General features: G+C 42.2%; 2 protein-coding genes and 1 non-coding gene across 5 annotated transcripts; 1 reads left to right on the top strand and 2 right to left on the bottom strand.

Moving 5' to 3' along the window:
• Window positions 1–1090: 1090 nt before the first annotated feature.
• On the top strand, window positions 1091–17194 carry LOC135506733 (ribosomal protein S6 kinase beta-2-like). Of its 3 annotated transcripts, none has more exons than XM_064926079.1 (16): window positions 1091–1175; window positions 2189–2243; window positions 2546–2583; window positions 8393–8507; window positions 8673–8741; window positions 8909–9056; window positions 9217–9274; window positions 9467–9567; window positions 9708–9798; window positions 11368–11458; window positions 11609–11716; window positions 11963–12025; window positions 12320–12397; window positions 13207–13314; window positions 13840–13952; window positions 15196–17194. In XM_064926079.1, the coding sequence occupies exons 1-16, from the start codon at window positions 1129–1131 to the stop codon at window positions 15377–15379; spliced, it is 1467 nt and encodes a 488-aa protein (XP_064782151.1). In that variant the 5' UTR covers window positions 1091–1128; the 3' UTR covers window positions 15380–17194. The 3 variants fall into 3 exon arrangements, with proteins under 3 accessions (XP_064782151.1, XP_064782152.1, XP_064782153.1); XM_064926080.1 differs by having other exon boundaries at window positions 1117–1327; XM_064926081.1 differs by lacking the exon at window positions 1091–1175 and adding an exon at window positions 1717–1932.
• Window positions 13398–13473, bottom strand: trnaa-ugc (transfer RNA alanine (anticodon UGC)). The gene has a single exon. It is a non-coding gene; the product is annotated as a tRNA-Ala (tRNA).
• A 615-nt stretch (window positions 17195–17809) lies between the features above and the next one.
• Window positions 17810–20525, bottom strand: LOC135506735 (uncharacterized). The gene is made up of 2 exons (XM_064926082.1): window positions 20389–20525; window positions 17810–18943 (listed from the first exon to the last, which is right to left on the bottom strand). Exon 2 carries the CDS (start codon window positions 18936–18938, stop codon window positions 17994–17996), a length of 945 nt encoding a protein of 314 aa, XP_064782154.1. The 5' UTR covers window positions 18939–18943; window positions 20389–20525; the 3' UTR covers window positions 17810–17993.
• Between the last annotated feature and the right edge of the window lie 204 nt (window positions 20526–20729).

Below are 20729 nucleotides of genomic sequence, written 5' to 3'. Positions count from 1 at the left end.
CTGAAATTCCAATAAATTGTACTCACAAATCATTAAGATAAACCAAAGAGATGCCATTCTCTGTGTGCTGTTACTAGCAGAGTTACAGGTCACAAGTTCCAGTCTGACAATGAACAGTTATGTTCACTTGTAAAACCACTAGTTCCAGGAAAGTTCCACTTCCTTTCAGATGTAGACCACCTTAATAAAAAAAAAAGCTCAAATCAGGTTTGCCATTTGCAAACCTTCAGAGTCATACCTTGAAACATATGATTTTATAAAAAATTGCCTAAGCCTCCTAAAATAAAATAAAAATAAAAAAGCTTTGTCGTAAATGGTATTGTATTCTCATAGGTGAAACGACAGTTGCTTCTGAGCTGGTGTGTTATGGACTGGTCTTGCAGGAAGCTGCAGTCACAGAGGTGTTTAGGTTGTAGGCCTAAGTGGCCATCCTCTCTCTCACTTCTGTTTACCCTGGAAACGAAACCACCAAAAGAGCTACTGCCTTTGATTGAAACAGACAAAGCCAGAGACAATAAAACAAAAACAAAGATAGCTTGTTACATCCAAATAGGCTAGGTAACGCATCTGTTGGAGTGGTTTTTTCTTCGGTTTTGTTACTTTTTTTATCAGTTTGATAAAATAGTTGAATTGTCTCCAGGTATAAATATCATTGTCATCCTTATAATAACAAAAACGTGCCATTCTATTCCCTATATAGTGCGCTCCTTTTGACCAGAGCCCTATGGGGTGCTCTACAATTGGGTGTCAGGTCCGCATACACAATGTTCATAACCTCGATAGTGAAACTGGGATAAAGTCAGTTGGTGGAGAGACCACAATGTCCCTGACCCCTGAACAGCTTCTGTAGAGCTGGAATGCATGTTTTTCCCCCAATGGGAATTGCCTTTCTGACCCATGTCTACACTTGTCAAAATGCCCATGTCCACTTTAATATAAACTTTTTTTTCATGTACGTCTCTTGCTATATTTTTGATTTTACATTGTATATTGTTTGTTCTGTTTTGTTTATAATAAAATATAATAAAACAGTTCCATAAACTGATGTACTGCTATAAAATAAAAAGCTGCCAATCGCAAGACTTTTACTGATGACGTAGCTAAAAAAAGGTAAAAGTTCATTCACACATGCCAAGAGAAACAAACATCAGAACAGCAACAAGGACCCGAGCGAGGTGACAGACAGCTTTTTAAGATAATCGTATTCTTCTTTATGACTACAGTTTAGATCAAACGAGACTGTTGCGAGCGACACAGCAAGGAAAGTGGAATCAGCCAACCTGGCTTCCTTATAAGCTCACTGACTCCGTGGTCACGACGAATGAAGGTATGAGCCGAGGTGAAATGCTAGGCTAGGTTAGCTAACGAACGTTAACTGCATACGACGACCCACAGGTGATAAGTTAACGCAACTAGCTAGCGGTAGCCGTCAAACCAGCTCTCAAACCGATGTGATCATTAAATAAATATGTATGTTTAATACAGTCAATTTTGTAATTTAACTAGCTCAAGTGACGCAACAAACTTGGTTCTCTAATTTCTTTCTACATTCCAACACAGTCTGAACTTTCACATGAGCTGGCTAGCTCTCTGACTGGTTCTCTTGAATCAAGCCGATTAAACTAAATTCTGCGATTTTAAGATGGAGGCGACTCGTGTGGCTGTGGGCGGACTGGAGCTCTGACATCACATACATTTAGTTTTTTATCAATAACTATTGATTTCAGCACCCAACCATGCGGGCTATTCTTTTGAGTCCTGAAATCAGGAGTTAGTTTTATAACGTCGTTGAGCTCCTGTCCCCCAGACTAGTCACCGCTCAACTCCATCGTAAATCGTTGAGTTTAGTCGGCTATCTCCAACTATGCATGTTGACCGCTCAACAGCTATAGCTAGCTAGCATTAGCATTGCCTTCCCTGCCCGCGGGCCCAGTAAGAAATATTATCTAATGCATAAACTTCACTCATAGCATCTAGTCAGGCTAACCGGTCTTATCTAGGTTAACGTTAGATAACGCCAGCTTCTTGTCCAGCTTTGACAGTGTAGCTGCTGAGTATTTGCACATGTCAGGCATAGCTCGCTGGATAGTAACAACAACTGCGTGTTTCACATTGCGAACTTTCTGTCGTTGTTTTTGTAATGACATTTCACACCTAGCTAAGCTATAACTCTAATTTTATTTCGCAGGATGGCTGGTGTTTTCGATATTGACCTGGAGTCAGAAGACCTTAGCGACGCAGAGGTGGGGATTTGTCACTTGTTTTGTTGTGAATTTGAGGACACTTTTTTTGTTGTTTTTATGGAAGTAAATTAGGGTACCTAACTAACTTGCTATCAGAGTGTCAGATCGGGGATGTGTTCAGTGTAGTGAAAACGCCCAGAATAAACAGCATATTAACTACAAAGTTGTTCCCTAAAACAAAGGTTTATGCATGTTCTGTGATATTAAATAATGCTGTCTTCAGTCTATTGGCAGTGACCCTTCACTTCTCTACAGTGAATTAACTTTGACCCCCTCTCTTCTGGCCCTCTTGTGCTCTGTAGGATGATGTTTGTGACTTCACCGTAGCAGAGACAGACCTGTAAGTGGAACTCTGAATTTAGTCACTTGTTCACCATTCTTGCTTGAGACTATATTGACAAGATGGTGCCGGAGAACAAGGCTGACGTTTTATGTTTTCCTAACCAATTGTGGTTTTTGGTTAGTTTCTTTGCGTTGTTTTGTAACTTTATTTTTTAACTTATTTTGTATGTAATGTTGCTGCTAACGTCTCTTATGACGGAAAATAACTTCTGGGCATCAGAACTGTGATTACTCCCCACGAAGTGGCAGAATCCTTTTTTTCCTTTAATGAGCCTGACGTGAATGCTTCCCCGGGAACATGCCCAGTCCCTGTCATTTGTGTGAAGAAAAGGTGGACAAAAAGGGTCCAGAGGTTGGGCTGCCTTCTGAGAATTCGTAGGCGATCGAGTAAACCCCTACTTCCTTCCATTCTGCTAGCAAATGTGCAATCTTTGGAAAATAAAATTGATGACCTACGTGGAAGACTAAACTACCAATGGGACATTCAAAACTGTAATATCTTATGCTTCACGGAGTCGTGGCTGAACAACGACATTATCAACATACAGCTGGCTGGTTATACACTGTATTGGCAGGACAGAACAGCAGCGGCGGACTATGTATTTTTGTAAATAGTAGCTGATGCACGATATCTAAGGAAGTCTCAAGGTTTTTCTCACCTGAGGTGGAGTATCTCATGATAACCTGTAGACCACACTATCTACCTAGAGAGTTTATCTGTATTTTTCATGGCTTTCTGACATACCACCACTGATGCTGACCGCACTGAATGAGCTTATTCCGCCATAAGCAAACAGGAAAACGCTCACCCAGAGGCGGCGCTCCTAGTATACTATACTCAGAAGTATAGTCTCTAAGTAGTGATAGAGACTGTTTTTTACATCAAAAGTGAATGTTTATCTGTAGGAGCCAGATGGCTTTGGCATGTGTTGGGTGGATGGGAGGCAGTCACCAGGATACGGGTGGAGATCTTTGGATTGGGCATCAAGGGGGTTGAGATCAGGTCAGATCCCCTTAACCTCTCTGGGCAACACGACGCGCTAGCGTCCCACCTTGCCAACAATAAATGCAAATGCGCTACGCCAAATGCTAATAGCACTCGTTAAAACTCAAACGTTCATTAAAACACACATGCAGGGTACTCAGTTCAAGCTACACTCGTTGTGAATCTAGCCAACAAGTCAGATTTTTAAAATGCTTTTCGGCGAAAGCATGAGAAGCTATTATCTGATAGCATGCAACACCCCGAAATACCTGAAGGGGACGTAAACAAAAGAATTAGCGTAGCCGGCGCTACACAAAACGCAGAAATAAAATATAAAGCATTCATTACCTTTGACAAGCTTCTTTGTTGGCACTCCTATATGTCCCATAAACATCACAATTGGGTCTTTTTTTCGATTAAATCAGTCCTTGTATACCCAAAATGTCCATTTATGAAGACTGTGTGATCCAGGAAAAACACAGTTTATAAATGCAATGTTCTTTTTTTAAATTAAAAAAGTTGCCTATAAACTTTGACAAAACACTTCAAACTATTTCTGTAATCCAACTTTAGGTATTAGTAAACGTTAATAAACAATCAAATTGATCACGGAGCGATCTGTATTCAATAGCAACAAGTTTGGAAAACGTAGTCCACTTTCCCCCTTCCATTTCTTCCTGTTGTGTACCCAACGAAAGGCTGTGCCTATTACTCATATGACCAAGGATTTAGCTGCATAGAATTCACAACACTGGCGACATCGTGTGGAAGCTGTAGGAACTGTAAGCCCATCGTTATCTATTATACCTTGCAATAGACAATACAGAGACTGGCGGATTGATTTTTTTCTTTGTCGATTTTGTGATCAGGTTTCCTTGCGATTTTGACCACGAAACACGTTCTGTTATAGTCACAGACATCATTTAACCAGTTTTAGAAACTTCAGTGTTTTCTATGCACACATACTAATCATATTCATATACTATATTCCTGGCATGAGTAGCAGGACGTTGAAATGTTGCGTGATTTTTAACAGAATGTTGAAAAAAGTAGCCCGATCTCTAACAGGATTTATTAAGGTAATAAACCATTGTTTCTCCCTTATCTCTTCATCTTCCTGTCGAACCATAAAAGATGTAAGGATTTGGAGAGAAGGCGTGCCTAACTTGGAGTATATATTAGAGGTCGACCGATTATGATTTTTCATCGCCGAGACCGATTATTGGAGGACCAAAAAGGCCGAAACCGATTTAATCAGCATTTTTTTTTTTTTTTTACAAATTAATTTGTAATAATGACAATTACAACAATACTGAATGAACACTTATTTTAACTTAATATAATACATCAATAAAAATCAATTTAGCCTCAAATAAATAATGAAATGTTCAATTTGGTTTAAATAATGCAAAAAACAAAGTGTTGGAGAAGTAAAAGTGCAATATGTGCCATGTAAAAAAGCTAACGTTTTAGTTCCTTGCTCAGAACATGAGAACATATGGAAGTTGGTGGTTCCTTTTAACATGAGACTTCAATATGCCAAGGTAAGAGGTTTTAGGTTGTAGTTAATAACATAATAACACACAGAAATACAAGCCTTTGGTCATTAATATGGTAAAATCCGGAAACTATAATTTCAAAAACAAGATGTTTATTATTTCAGTGAAATTGGAACCATTCTGTATTTTATCTGACGGGTGGCATCCCTAAGTCTAAATATTCTTGTTATATTGCACAACCTTCAATGTTAAGTCATAATTGCGTACAATTCTGGCAAATTAGTTCGCAATGAGCCAGGCTGCCCAAACTGTTGCATATACCCTGACTGCGTGCAATGAATGCAAGAGAAATGACACAATTTCACCTGGTTAATATTGCCTGCTAACCTGGATTTCTTTTAGCTAAATATGCAGGTTTAAAAAATATATACTTCTGTGTATTGATTTTAAGAAAGGCATTGGTGTTTATGGTTAGGTACAGTCGTCCAACGATTGCTTTTTTCGCAAATGTGCTTTTGTTAAATCATCCCCCAGCGTTGCATTGATTATATGCAACGCAGGACACGCTAGATAAACTAGTAATATCATCAACCATGTGTAGTTATAACTAGTGATTATGATTGATTGTTTTTTGTAAGATAAGTTTAATGCTAGCTAGCAACTTACCTTGGCTTCTACTGGATTTGCGTAACAGGCAGGCTCCTCGTGGAGTGCAATGAGGCAGGTAGTTGGAGCATTGGACTAGTTAACTGTAAGGTTGCAAGATTGGATCCCCGAGCTGACAAGGTGAAAATCTGTCATTCTGTCCCAGAAAAAGGCAGTTAACCCACCGTTCTTAGGCCGTCATTGACAATAAGAATGTGTTCTTAACTTACTTGCCTAGTTAAATAAAGGTATAAAAATACTGAGAAATCGGCAAAATTGGCGCACGGTTGTTATGAAAACTTGAAATCGGACCTAATTAATATACATTATATATACACCTCTAGTATATATATATATATATATATATACTTGTGGTGATGGAAACATGTATTTGTCTGAATGCAGCTGTATTGACCCTCAGAATAAACTTGGGCAGAATAAACTTGGTTAAGCATAATGTCTAAGTGTTTTTACTGAGAAATAGAACCAAACAAAAATTAAAGCAGAAAGCACCAATGACTCGATCAAAAAAAAAGTGGTCAGATGAAGCAGATGCTAAGCTACAGGACTGTTTTGCTAGCACAGACTGGAATATGTTCTGGGATTCCTCCGATGGCATTGAGGAGTACACTACATCAGTCATTGGCTTCATCAATAAGTGCATTGATGATGTCGTACCCACAGTGACCGAAAGTACATACCCCAACCAGAAGCTATGGATTACAGGCAACATTCGCATCGAGCTAAAGGCTAGAGCTGCTTCTTTCAAGGAGCGGGACTCTAACCCGGAAGCTTATAAGAAATCTCTCTATGCCCTCCGACGAACCATCAAACAGGCAAAGCGTCAATACAGGACTAAGATCGACTCGTACTACACCAGCTCAGATGCTCTTCGGATGTGACCTGGCTTACAAACCATTACATACTACAAAGGGAAGCAAAGCCGAGAGCTGCCCAGTGGCACGAGCCTACCAGGCGAGCTAAACTACTTCTATGCTTGCTTCGAGGCAAAGAACACTGAAAATTGCATGAGAGCACCAGCTGTTCCGGAAGACTATGTGATCACGCTGTCCGCAGCCGATGTAAGACCGTTAAACAGGTCGATATTCACAAGGCCGCAGGGCCAGACGGATTACCAGTACGTGAACAGCGAGCATGCGCTCACCAACTGGCACGTGTCATCACTGACAGTCTGTAATATCAACATGTTTTAAGCAGACCACCATAGTCCCTGTGCCCAAGAACACTAAGGTAACCTGCCTAAATGACTACCGACCCGTAGCACTCACGTCTGTAGCTATGAAGTGCTTTGAAAGGCTGGTCATGGCTCACATCAACACCATTATCCCAGAAACCCTAGACCCACTCCAATTTCCATACCGCCCTAACAGATCCACAGATGATGCAATCTCTATTGCACTCCACACTACCCTTTCCCACCTGGACAAAAGGAACACTTATGTGAGAATGCTATTCATTGACTACAGCTCAGCATTCAACACCATAGTGCCCTCAAAGCTCATCAATAAGCTAAGGACCCTGGGACTAAACACATCCCTCTGCAACTGGATCCTAGACTTCCTGATGGACCGCCCCCAGGTGGTAAGGTAGGCAACAAAACATCCACCACACTGATCCTCAACACAGGGGCCCCTCGGGGGTGCATGCTCAGTCCCCTCCTGTACTCCCTGTTCACTCATGACTGCAGGGCCAGGCACGACTCCAACACCATCATTGAGTTTGCCGATGACACAACAGTGGTTGGCCTGATCACCAACAACGACGGGACAGCCTATAGGGAGGAGATCAGAGACCTGGCCATGTGGTGCCAGGACAACAGCCTCTCCCTCAACGTGATCAAGACAAAGGAGATGATTGTGGACTACAGGAAAAAGAGGACTGAGCACGTCCCCATTCTCATCAACGAGGCGACATTGGAGCAGGTTGAGAGCTTCAAGTTCCTTGGTGTCCACATCGCCAAAAAAAATAAAAATAGTCCAAGCACACCAAGACAGTCGTAAAGGGGACACAACAAAACCTATTCTCCTCGGGAGACTTAAAAGAAGCTTCTGGCCATCCAGAACCTCTATACCTGTCAGAGGAAGGCTCTAAAAATTGTCAAAGACTCCAGCCACCCGAGTCATAGACTGTTCTCTCTGCTACCGCATGACAAGTGGTACCGGAGTGCCAAGTCTAGGTCCAAGAGGGTCAAAACAGATTTGACCCCTAAGCCATAAGACTCCTGAATATCTAATCAAATGGCTACCCAGACTATTTGCATTGCCCCCGCACCCCCCTCTTACACTGCTGTTACTCTTTTGTTATCATCTATGCATAGTCACTATAATAATTATGCCAACATGTGCATATTACCTCAAATAACCGGTGCCACCGCACATTTACTCTGTACCGGTACCCCCTGTGTGTTGTCTCGCTATTTTTATTTTACTGCTGCTCTTTAATTACTTGTTACTTTTATTTCCTATTCGTACTTTTTTTTTTTTTTAACTGCCTTGTTGGTTAGGGGCTCGTAAGTAAGCATTTTACTGTAAGGTGTACACCTGTTGTATTTGGCGCATGTGACTAATACAATTTGGTTTGATCTTTCACTGAATCCTTTAAACTCACCCTCACTCATTCCCCTCTTCCTAACTTTCTCTTATCCCCCTCTCACTTAGCGTTCAGACAGAAGAGATAGAGCTGACAAGTGCCGTTGTCAACAGAGACAGTGAGAGGATCGGACCAGACAGCTTTGAGCTGCTAAGTGTGCTGGGCAAGGGGGGCTATGGCAAGGTGTGTGTGTGTGTGTGTGTGTGTGTGTGTGTGCGTGTCCGTCAATCAGTGCGTGTTTGAGTTTCTAAGAGTTTCAGCTTCACAATGTACTTTGGATATACATTGATCAGAAACTCATCCCGTTTGTCATTAACCTATTTTAACAATTGTATTTTTTACTTGCAGGTTTTCCAGGTACGGAAAGTGCAGGGTGCACAGACAGGGAAGATATTCGCAATGAAGGTTTTAAAGAAGGTACATAAGATTCCTCTCATTTTTCTCAACAGAATTAATGCTCTAAACATTGCTACGGTACCAGGGCAAAATGTAATATCTCTAAATACACAACTGACTTTCTGCTATCTCCACCCATCCCTCGCTTACTCTCTTCCCACCCATCCCTCGCTTTCTCTCCCTGCCAGGCGAAGATCGTGTGTAATGCCAAGGACACGGCCCACACGCGTGCAGAGCGGGAGATTCTGGAGACGGTGCGGCACCCCTTCATCGTGGACCTGCTGTACGCCTTCCAGACTGGGGGTAAACTCTACCTCATCCTGGAGTGTCTCAGTGGTGAGCGATTCGGGAAGGGAGGGAGAGGGACCTGCTGTATGCTTTTGACCTCGTCCTGGAGGGAGGGGATCTGGGTAGGACAACCGTGTCGATCTCTGAATCCTGGCACGTCAACTTCTATCGACACTTCAATCTCCTTAATTGTGTTTTTGTTTATCAGGTGGAGAACTGTTCATGCAGCTGGAGAAGGAAGGAATCTTCATGGAGGACACAGCCTGGTAAAAGCCAGATGCTTAAGCTTCAGGTTATCATTGAGAAAGTGTGACGCTGGGGCCATAAACAGCAGTGAATTTCCATGTGAACATTTTGTAGGAGAGAGGAGGGGAAGATGAGATAATAGTTTGACAGTATGTGTTGCGCATGCGTACAGAGGAGTGTTAATAAATGTTTTTCCCTTCTTTGACAAACAGTTTTTATCTGGGTGAGATCGTGCTTGCTTTGGGACACCTCCACTCAAATGGAATCATCTACCGAGACCTCAAACCAGAGAATATCATGCTGAACCACCAAGGTGTGTCTGTCTGTTACCTAGAAATTAATATCAGTGAGATTAAAATAGCATCTTTAAAAATAAAATAAAATTGATCTGCTATGGATTGGATTATTGTTATGGTTTAGAATTGACAGAGATATTGTGTTTCTGTCTCCCAGGACACATCAAGCTGACCGACTTTGGCCTGTGTAAGGAGTCCATTCACGACGGCGCGGTCACACACACCTTCTGTGGGACCATAGAGTACATGTGAGTCTAGCACCACGCTGATGAGGATGCCGTCTCTGAGTCGGCTATCGCAAAAAGATTTTTATAGCTACACCAAGATGGATGTCGTTTCCAATGTGAACAGATGAGTCACAGTGGGTAGAACAAGCAAGGAGGTGGGCAGAGCCAAGCACGAGCTAGCGAGATCCTATTGGCCCATTCTAGCATGCATCTGCATATTTCTGTGAGGGAACACCTACTCTGAAATGTGCATGTGCAATGACTCAATTAAACTTTGTACTCCTAAACAACGCAATTTGTTAAACTTTGGCAAAGGCTAAGGTCTACAAAACTTAGTCCACTCTGTTCATAACATATTCTAGTTTTGTGAACAGAACTGTGTTGAGATCCAATGTTTCATCGATGAGAAAACGTGCGTAATGTTGGCCAAAATCCTTCTCGTTCCATCTTCTCCCACTGCCCGCCAGTGGGCTTCCTCTCACTACCATATTTGCTAGTGAGTGGAAACGCCACGCGTATGCTTTATATTTATGAGTCAAGTGAAATATCTATCTCATTGTTCTATCTGTGCTATCGCTCTCTGAGGCTGCACTACGGGTCGCTGTAGTAGTCATAGTTCAGATAGGTCTTAGGTGAACTGCAATTCTTCCCCACCTTCCTGAAGAGAAGTGTGGATTTAAAAACGTTACATTTGTCCATGGGCTGCATGGCCTAGTGTGCCATTTCCACCATATTCCTTACACTAACTGTTTTTATCCACTGTTTTTATGCGAGTAAAGTAATAGCGTATATTAAAATGTGTCTAAAATTAATTATACGAGAAATGGCAGTGCGCACATATTGATATAATAACCATCATTTTGAAGTAAACTTGAGTCACGAGATGATATGGTTTGTGGTCGTCCCACTACGACTGGGGAAAATCATTCAATTTATTAGGCTACAGATGAAATGACTTATGATAAACTTCACAGGGGGGTGAAAGGTCACATTGATATTGATGCTCTTTTCCAATAAATATGGAGTCTGATCCTGGTGACATGATCGATGCTTGACAACTAAAAATATTCTTATCCATAATAGAATCTCATCATGTAGACTAGCCTACCTGTGCTGTAGGACTATCTGAGCACACGTGCTAAGACCGGCGTAGGCACATTTGCTATTTAACGTAACAGTTTTTGTGACAATTGTCAGTAGAGTTGAAAATGCTATGGAAACACAGATTTTTAGATTTTGGTTTCGTACATGAAAACTTAAGCGAAAAATAACTTTTTGCGTGCACTACGTCATCACACACTGATTTAATTATTATTATTTTTATCCCCACCAAGTCCGTTTGGTGGGGAAAATGTGCAGATTTTATTTATTCGGATTTTAGGATATTCGCATAAAAATCTGTCGCATATTGGATTCTCTTTCAATCCAGGAAGGGGATTGAACAGTTCACACTTATAGGAGAAGATTGAGAATTGAATCACAGCCAATTCTTATGACTCTTCTACTTAAGTCTCTTCCCTGCGCTCTCTATAGCCCCTCACTCTTTCCCTCTTCTTACATTTTCTCAACCTCCACCTCTCTTCCTCTCAGGGCTCCAGAGATTCTGACGCGTACAGGGCACAACCGGGCGGTGGACTGGTGGAGTCTTGGTGCCCTGATGTATGACATGATGACGGGCTCGGTGAGAGACAGACAAGACAGAAAGAGGGGGAGGGAGAGCGCCTGCATGAATGATGGAAAAAACAATTGGGAACATTTTTGATGCTTCTTTCTAAACCAATCAGATACCATTTGAAAGACCAATAACAGGTCTTCCCGCCTGTCCCCGTAGCCTCCGTTCACTGCTGAGAACAGGAAGAAGACCATTGATAAGATCTTGAAGTGTAAACTCAACCTACCGCCCTACCTCACACTGGACGCCCGAGACATGATCAAAAAGGTAGACGCCCACACCTCCCCATCTCGTTAGGATGATGAATGTTCTTCAACCTAAGTCTAGAGGTCACTTTCTCTCTCTCGCCCACTGCCTTACTCTCTCTTGTTCTGTCTCTCCTCTCTCGCCTCATCTGTTTTTCTTCATCTCGCTGTTCAATTTAATTCAAAGGGCTTCGTTGGCAGGGGAACATGTGTTTACGTTGCCAAAGCAAGTGAAATGTATAATCATCTCTTTTGTCCCTGTGTGTAGCTGCTGAAGAAGAGTCCTCTTCAGAGGCTAGGCTCCAGTGCGGCAGACTGTAAAGACATACAGGTGATAGACGCACGTCTCCCGATTTTTTTTTTTTTTTTTTTTTTTAAATATATATATTTTTTTTTCTATTGACATCATCAACCTTTTAATAGGCTTGGGGTCAATTCAAGAAGTGAACAGAAATGCCTACCTCCTTGAATTGACTGAAATTAAATGTACCCTAACCCTGCTTTATGATCAGTTCTTATACTGATCGCAAATTGAACAAAATCCAATAGTTCATGAGCCTGTATCTGCGTTGTACAGGGATAGATTCTAAGTGCTGCGTGGGGGGTTTTTCTGCTGGTTTTACAGAAGCATCCCTTCTTCAGACACATCAACTGGGACGACCTGCTGAGTAAGAGGTGTGATCCGCCCTACAAGCCATGCCTGGTACGACCACTATACTACTGTCACTCTCTCAACAGTCCCTTTGTATTCGATAGCTAAAATGTCAAATCTGTGCTGTCTTTTTTTCTTCTTTTTTTTAGATATATAATTGAGGACGTACTTGTAAAGTTTGAAACTGTGGCATACCACTCTGAGTACAGTTTCTCCATCCCTCTGAGTACGGTTACATGCGCACAATAATATGATTATTGGGGATAGTCGGGTGAATATAATAGTTGGTTTAAAACGTTTACATGCTTTGCAAGAACGATTTTCCATGATAATCCGGCTTACATGGAAATCAGAAATGGGACTGATGGGACTTTTTGATGAATGCAGAAAATCGCCAATCAAAATAAACGTTCTACCGCAGCGACCATGTTATTTTTGGGAAGCTTTATCAATTCTAAGTTCGGGACATATAACGTTTACGTGAAAACAATTTCTAAGATTGCATACGTTTTTGTTTTTCCGAACTCTCTTCACTCGCACATTAGACGGAGGCTTGCGCTGCTGGAACGCCAATAGAGCTGTTTTACACGTCCTAATAATTCAAACGATTTGCTCAGAAAACCAGGTGTTTTAATCGGCGTATGCTTACTTTGATTTTGACCTTACGCAGATTAAGATAAGCAGAGTAAAGGGTCCACATGACTTGCTGTGCTCGGCCTACTGCCATAACCAGTTGAAGATCTAATTATTAGTGTGCATGTAAACGTACTCATCCCCTCATTTTATGTATCTTCTCCCACCATTTTCTCTCTATTCAACCACTTCCCCTTTTCTCCCCCCTCTCGCTTCACCCCCTGTAGCAGTCGGATGAGGACGTGAGTCAGTTTGACACGAGGTTCACCAAGCAGACTCCGGTGGACAGTCCTGACGACTCCACAATCAGCCACCAGCACGAACACGCCTTCGCTGTGAGACTGTTACATTTTAGTCCTTTAACAGATGCTCTTATCCAGAGTAACTTACAGTAGTGAACAACGTACGTTTTCAGTATTAGTCCCACATGGGATTTGAACCCAGAACCCTGGCATTGCAAGTGCCACGCTCTACCAACTGAGCCACACGGGACCACAATTACCTCCTTTGTCACTGCTCCATCTCTCTCCTTTTGCTCCCTTCATCTTTTCCTTCAGTAATTTTCCTCCTTTCACCTCTCTGTCATGGGTTCACGCTTTCTTCTCAACCTCACACATGGCTCATGTTCATTTGGCACGAAACGGAACAAAATTGACAAATGGGGACTAGTCCAATAAAAGGTTGTTTTTAGTTTTAAAACGGTTTCAGTTGCGAGTATTATTGAACGCGACCCAGTTCTCACCTTTAACAAAACACCCCTTATTCTGGTCTTTCCCAAACCAACATAGAGTAGTGAAAGTGTTGCTGGAATGACTAGTCATCCTATATAATTAATTAATTTAATGGATGTTGTCTGTCAGGGTTTTACCTATGTGGCTCCCTCTGTGTTGGAGAGTCTGAAGGAGGGCTTCTCCTTTGAGCCGCGGACACGTCCCGTGCGCAGACACAACAGCAGTCCACGCACCCCCATCAGGTGAGACACACACACACACACGTATGCACGGACATACACTCACCTTCGGATTTTTTTTAATTTGGCTCTACTCCAGCATTTTGGATTTGAGATCAAACGTTGCATATGAGGCGGCAGTACAGAAATGTATTTTCACATATCTGTTTTACCGTTCAGTCTCCCCATTTGAATGTGTCATAAGTATTTGGACAAATTCACTTAGTGTGTTAAAGTAGTCAACATTTTAGTGTTTGGTCCCATATCTAGCACAAAGATCATACAGTGCCTTCAGAAAGTATTCTTACCCCTCAACTTATTCCACATTTTTTGTTTTTGCAGCCTGAATTAAATTAGTCTTTAAATTCTTCAAGCACTGTCAAGTTGGTTGTTGGTCATTGCTAGACAGACATTTTCCAGTCTTGCAATAGATTTTCAAGTAGATTAAGTGAAAACTGTAACCAGGCCACTTGGGAACGTTCAATGTCATCTTGGTAAGCAACTCCAGTGTATATTTGTCCTTGTGTTTTAGGTAATTGTCCTGTTGAAAAGTGAATTTGTCTCCCAGTCTGAAAATCAAACTGAACCTGGTTTTCATCTAGAAATTATTTTTTTTTTATCCCCCTGAACTCCCTAGTCCTTGCCGATGACAAGCATACCCATAACATGAGGCAGCCACCACCATGCTTGACAATATGGAAAGTGGTACTCAGTCATGTGTTGTGTTGGATTAGCCCCAAACATAACGCTTTGCATTCAGAACATAAAGTTCATTTCTTTGCCAATTTTTTTGAAGTTTTACTTGAGTGCCTTTTTTCATTTTCAATTAATTAAAAAAAATGTCAAAAAATAATTCCACTTTGACATTATGGGGTATTGTCTGTAGACCAGTGACACAATCTCAATATAATACATTTTCAATTCGGGCTGTAGGGGTGTGTGATTACTTTCTGAAGGCACTGTTTCCCCATAACATGATAACCTCCCCTGTTATTGGTAATGGTGAGAGGTTAACACTTTTTTTGGGGGGGGGGGGATAACTTTCTCAGTCATAATGGCGTACATGTTAATGTAGACGTTTTCAGAAACATATTATATTCTTGTTTACAATAAAAGTGACTCAAATGACAGTTATTTAAAATTAATTTCTGTAAGGCACAAGATAATCTGAAAAGAAACCAAACTACAATTGCATTCAACAGGTTTTTAGAGTTATACACAATCTAATGTCTCATCATTTCTTTCTATTATTCTTCTCTCTCCTCAGTCCTCTCAAGTTCTCTCTCCCCGGGTCGTTCACCAAGTCCTCAGGGGGAGGAGAGAGCGAGTCGGACCTTCTCTCCCAGACCTCGTTCCATCTCCCGCCAACCGCCCCGCCCACCGACAATGGCGCCACGCAGCCAATCCGCACGCCGGGCCGGAACAAGAAGCAGAAGGGTAACCGGAGATGAACTGGAGTAGGCGGAGTCAGGAGGAGTCTGAGCTTTTGGCCGCGTTCCAGGCTGACTACTTTGCAGTCGTGCCGCACGCATCCACCAATGGCTGATTGCCACGTCATCGACAGTTGGGCGCTGGTTGCTATATCATACGATATGGTTAGCGGCTATGTTTAACACCGATCCAGGCGTTGTGACATCTGGCAGATGACTGCTAGTCTGTCTGGAACGCGGCCGTACTCAGGAGGCCCTGTGTTTCTCACAGTCTGGGTCCCAAACCCCATACTGTGCACTCGCTCCCTTCCCCTTATACCCTCGTTGACTCATTCCTTTGAGGTCTGAATGGGGGTGAGCTTAGTGGTCATTTTGAAGAGCTACAGGGTGTGTAGGTCTTTGTTCCAGCCAAGCACTAACATACCTGATTCAGGTCTTGATGATTAGTCTAGTAGAATCAGATGTGGTAGTGCTGGGCTGGTGCCCACCTCCACCTGCTTTTACATGTCCAGTTGTCACAGACCCACTAAGGGAAGTCAACAAGAGTTTAGGGAACGGGTTGAGTTATCAGTTTGGGATCCAGCCACTTCACTTGAATGTTTCTCAACTTGCCACATAAGCAAAGAGAACACCAACTACTGCCGAAGCATTTGACATTGCTGTTATCAAAATTTTAAATGTCGACTTTGGGCAGAAATAACAGCTTTATAACTGATCAATGCACTGTCTTACCAGGTTATTTAATGCTTTAAAAAACAAAAACAATTTGATGAATAAGACATTTCACTACAGAAGTGGCATTTCTTCCTGAGCTCTACAGTTTCTGGCCAAAAACAAATCACGTCCACGTGTACTGGAGGAGTTCCTGGCTAGCTAAATTGGCTAGCGTAGCTAAGGAACTAGCAACATTGGTCGCGGCACGCATGACCAGAAAAACACATCAATCAACCATCAAAGGCACAGCTCGTTTTCTGTTTGGAAGTTGAGAAATAGGCAGAGTTGGACCGTATTTCGTTCCCAAAGTCGACCTCTAAATGGGTCGTTTTAGGCTAGTGATCATGGTCATAATGCAGGAATTGAAAGTATTGAATGACGCACATTTCCAAAAACACTGTGTAAAATAGACACTCGGCTTAAAGATGGTCTATCAAAATATATAGTTTTTTGGTTTATGGGAACGACCGCATTTATACATGAGCTCGTATTACAGCTGTGAAGCAATCTGGCTCATATGTATGAGTCCCATGTGTCTGAAGCAATGTTGAATTAGCCTTTTATTTTGAACATGCACTCCTACCATTTACTTTACTCATGTCACACAGAACCATAGTTCGAGCAAACCGTTGTATATGTGGGCAGACCTGGGTTCAAATAGTATTTGTTTTCTAAGCTCTGCTCGTCTGGCGAAATGGGACCAATGGAATAGTCCCAAAAGTCGTCGTAACTCTGCCCATCTGGCGCTCCAGTCAGGCTCAATCAAATGATCAAAGAAAATGGATACTATTTGATTTTGAACCCAGGTCTGGTGCCAACGTGGGGCCCGTTCACATTCTTGGTGAACTCTGTTTATCCATGGCTCTTTCATCAACCATCATGTCTTACTGTTGTGAGGACTAGTTTTGGAAGACACAAGACCTCTATGTGTCATATATTTGGGTCTGGGGATGGAAATAATATTGACAAATGTATATTTCATTTCAATATAGTATTATTTAATGGACTGATGACATGTTCTGGATCAAAGTGGAAGGTTTGATTTTATTTTCTCTGGCTAATGTGGTTGTGAGGAAGATCGGGTTGCAGAATCCTGAAGAATAAAGACATTGAATGTCTGGACTCTGTGGTATTAATTTTGGTTTAGTGCAACGTCTGTCTGGTCAGTCCATCTGTCTGTCACAGGAATTGAACAACAGGCTCCATAGTCCAGAGGTAACGCAGGATATAGTTCCCGAACTGTGTGCTGTTGACCTGTGGGTCAGTCCTAATAATTGAATAATTCTAACACATTTAGTGATTAAACAATCGTTGAAAACTTTATCTTGCACACGTACGGTTGCGGTCAAATACACTAGGTATACTAAATGTTGAGGTGCAAAAACAATACATTATTTTATCTGTCTCCCTTCATCTACAATGATTTGAAGGGGATTAATATGTGGGATCAGAGCTTTCAAACTGATTGAATGGATATTTTTACCTAGTAGGCAACTGCAACTTACCACAGGTGAGAGAAATTACACACAATCACCTACCTCCAACCAAATTAATTATAATTCAGAATAATTTAGTCCAGGACATCTTTTACTTTAAAGTGACAAATCTCAATATCTGTTTAAAAAAATAAATGTAGGTGCAGTTGTAAATACACGTGAACATTGTTTTCAACATCAACTTATTTTAGCAGAAATAGGGAATTGTGCAAATGTGTGTAATATAAATTAGAAGCAGGAATCTATGAGTCAGTTTATTAAAACACAAATGTAACAGGGATTACCAAAAACTATATTTGGCTGAAATTAACATTGACACGCTTAAATGAAAAATATACTCCATAGGAAGAGTGAATTGAGTCACAAAATTAACATCTTCAACAATTTTATTTTATCCCACTCTTAACCCCTTCCTCCCTCTTTCCTTACAGTGCTGTGAGGTCACAAGTATCTCCCTCACCGGAGTTTTCCCCTGTTTGCACTTCTTCAACACCCTCCTTCCTTCCATCAGTCCTCTCTCCTTTCATGTTGTACTGGCCTCCCTCGCTCCCACTCTTCAATGCCTCCTTTTTCTCATCATCCTCTAGGTTCTTGGCTCTCTCGCTGAGGTCAATCCCGTCTAAACTGGAGTAGTTGTCTGAGGAATCTCCTTCATCCTGTCCCCCTCTCATTCCTGCAGCAGCCTCTCCATCTCCACTCTTCCCCCCCTCTCCCTCCTCCTCGTCTCCCTCCTCCTCGTCCCCCTCCACCACTCTCTTCCCGGGCCAGAGGCTGAGCCCCAGCCAATCCTCCAGGCTTCTAACCCTGCCCCTCATGCGCTCCCTGACGCCCAATAACAGCCGAGGGGCGGAGCCATCCTGGCCTGAGTGGCGGCTGTTCCACTTGTAGAAGCACAGCACGGTAATCGCTAGGAGAAGAATGATGACCAGGACCGGGACCACGATGAACCCCGTATTTAACGGAGCAGGTGAGGGTTTATTATGGGATGGAGTGGTTGAGGTGCTGGGGGAGGTCTTGCGAAGAGAAGTAGGGATTGTCTGTTTAGTGAGTGGGTGGGATGTGGTCTTTTCAATCTGCTGGGTTGTGTTTCCTGATGTTGCAGATGTCTGACTCTCTGTGGATGTTGGTGTACCATTCGGGGGAGCTATTGTCATGCCAGAATGATTACCATGCATTCCTCTGTCATGCTTCTCAGGTGTGGATTGGTCAATGGAATTCCTGGTATCATTTAAAAGTCCACCACTCGCGCTCATCTTTTCAGTTTGTGTGTTCTCGTTGACAGTTCCATTAGAGTCAGGCGTGGCTTCATGGACGAAGATCAAGAGGACCAGAGAGAGCATGCTCAGCGCCAGGGTGATATTGGCCTTCATTGTGACTGAGAGAGATAGACAGAGAAAATGGAGGATAAGGTGATGTCAGCCTAACATGGTGGGTGATAGGAAGAAATGTAACACAGGCCTAAATGACTCATATGAGGTGGAGAACAAGAAACAGAACACCAAAGTAGGTTACAACGTATTTGCTGTTTTAAGTGTACAATAAAAGGGACTTAATATTTATGTTAAGATTTATTTCATGCATCGGAAACACAAAGGTGTGCTAGCATGCATACGCACGCATGCACCGACACACAGGAAATGGCGGTGTGCTCCAGAAGCTGTTGTTAACAGGAACTAAAGACTGCTTTTGCGGCTGAGCCACCTGTCCTGCATCCTCCCTCGTTTTGCAAACTGAACCACATTTTGACAACGCATGCAACTAGCAGAAGAAGGTCCATGAGAGCAAAAAGAGAGAGAACGCCCAGTCTAAACATTCACATTACTATCGCAGATTCAAAATGGCTGAATTTTCCCTGAAGAAAGCTGAAACACTAAGTAACTGAAGATTTAGACCACTGCAAAGCCTTTAACCTTCTCTACATTCCTGAATAACGGCACACACCGAAGAGGTCAATAACCACTGTATGGCCAATTTACTCTCTTTCATTCAATTCAAGTAATAAAGCAGAACTATAGACCATATAACCTCATCTGTTCTGTCAGTATAATCTCTGTGGTGCTTCAATTGCTGAGCTGTGTTGTGGTAACCAGGCCCAGCCCACAGAACTATTAGAATCCAACACTCAAACCAACATGAATTTCTAAAACGGACAACTGATTGTGCCTGTGCATGTTTCCAACTGATAAAACAAAGTTGGATTGGATTAGAATGACTATGTCCATCCTCAGGAGTCTAAATCCTTCTTGAACACAACCAAAACTGTGCTAAATTTGCTTGGTCAATTCTCAACCGTAAAAAAATGGAAATCAAGAACATCAATGGAAATATTAAGTCCTGCTTAAATAGGAAGTGGAATACAGGATGAGAAAAGAAGAAATCAAGTTTGGTCACATAATGTGCCACCCCAAACACTTTCATGTTCAGATAGCCTAGTGGAAAGGTTGCTGGATCAAATCCCCAAGCTGTTAGGTGAAAATTGGTTCTGCCCCTGAACAAGGCAGTTAACCCACTGTTCCCGGTAGGCTGTCATTGTAAATGAGAATTTGTTCTGAACTGACTTCCCCGTGTTAAATAAAGTTTTTTTTATTATGTTTTTGAAGTGGTGGGGTCGAGAGGGGTTGGGGGCAAAGGTGTGGACATCGGGGGGAGATGTGGAAATGGACAACCAGAGAAGGGAGAGGATGGAGAGATTGGAGGAAAGGATCAACGACAAAGGCACAGAGAAAGACGGTCAGAGTGAGCAGAAAGCATCAAACATGACAGAGAGAACAGGCTTATCAAACGAATAAACATGACATGAAATCAAAGTGTTCAACTCACCTGATCAATGTGATCGGCCGGTTCTGAAGTTGACAGGGAAACAACTGAATGAATGAGACGGAGAGAAAAGATTGAAAGAGCGGGGGCTCTTGCAGATGTGTACGAAAATCAGTTAGAGAGAGAGAGAAAAGAACAGGGAGGGAAGGAAGGAAGGTGGGTGGGGGTAAAACACAGTGAGACAGACGTGTGTGAGGCTGCAGAGGAGTGAGAGATGGTTCAGATAAATCACAAAAAAATCTGTGATATAAATACTATCAGAGAGAGAGACAAAATGTGTATGATTTGAATTTTGTCTTATCAGCCAGGTGAAAAGATGGTGGGGAAAATAAGTGGGTGAACTG

The sequence above is a fragment of the Oncorhynchus masou genome, chromosome 20 (assembly GCF_036934945.1).
Source record: "Oncorhynchus masou masou isolate Uvic2021 chromosome 20, UVic_Omas_1.1, whole genome shotgun sequence".
Classification (NCBI taxonomy): Eukaryota; Metazoa; Chordata; class Actinopteri; order Salmoniformes; family Salmonidae; genus Oncorhynchus; species Oncorhynchus masou.
This window is presented reverse-complemented; position numbering and strand designations above follow the sequence as displayed.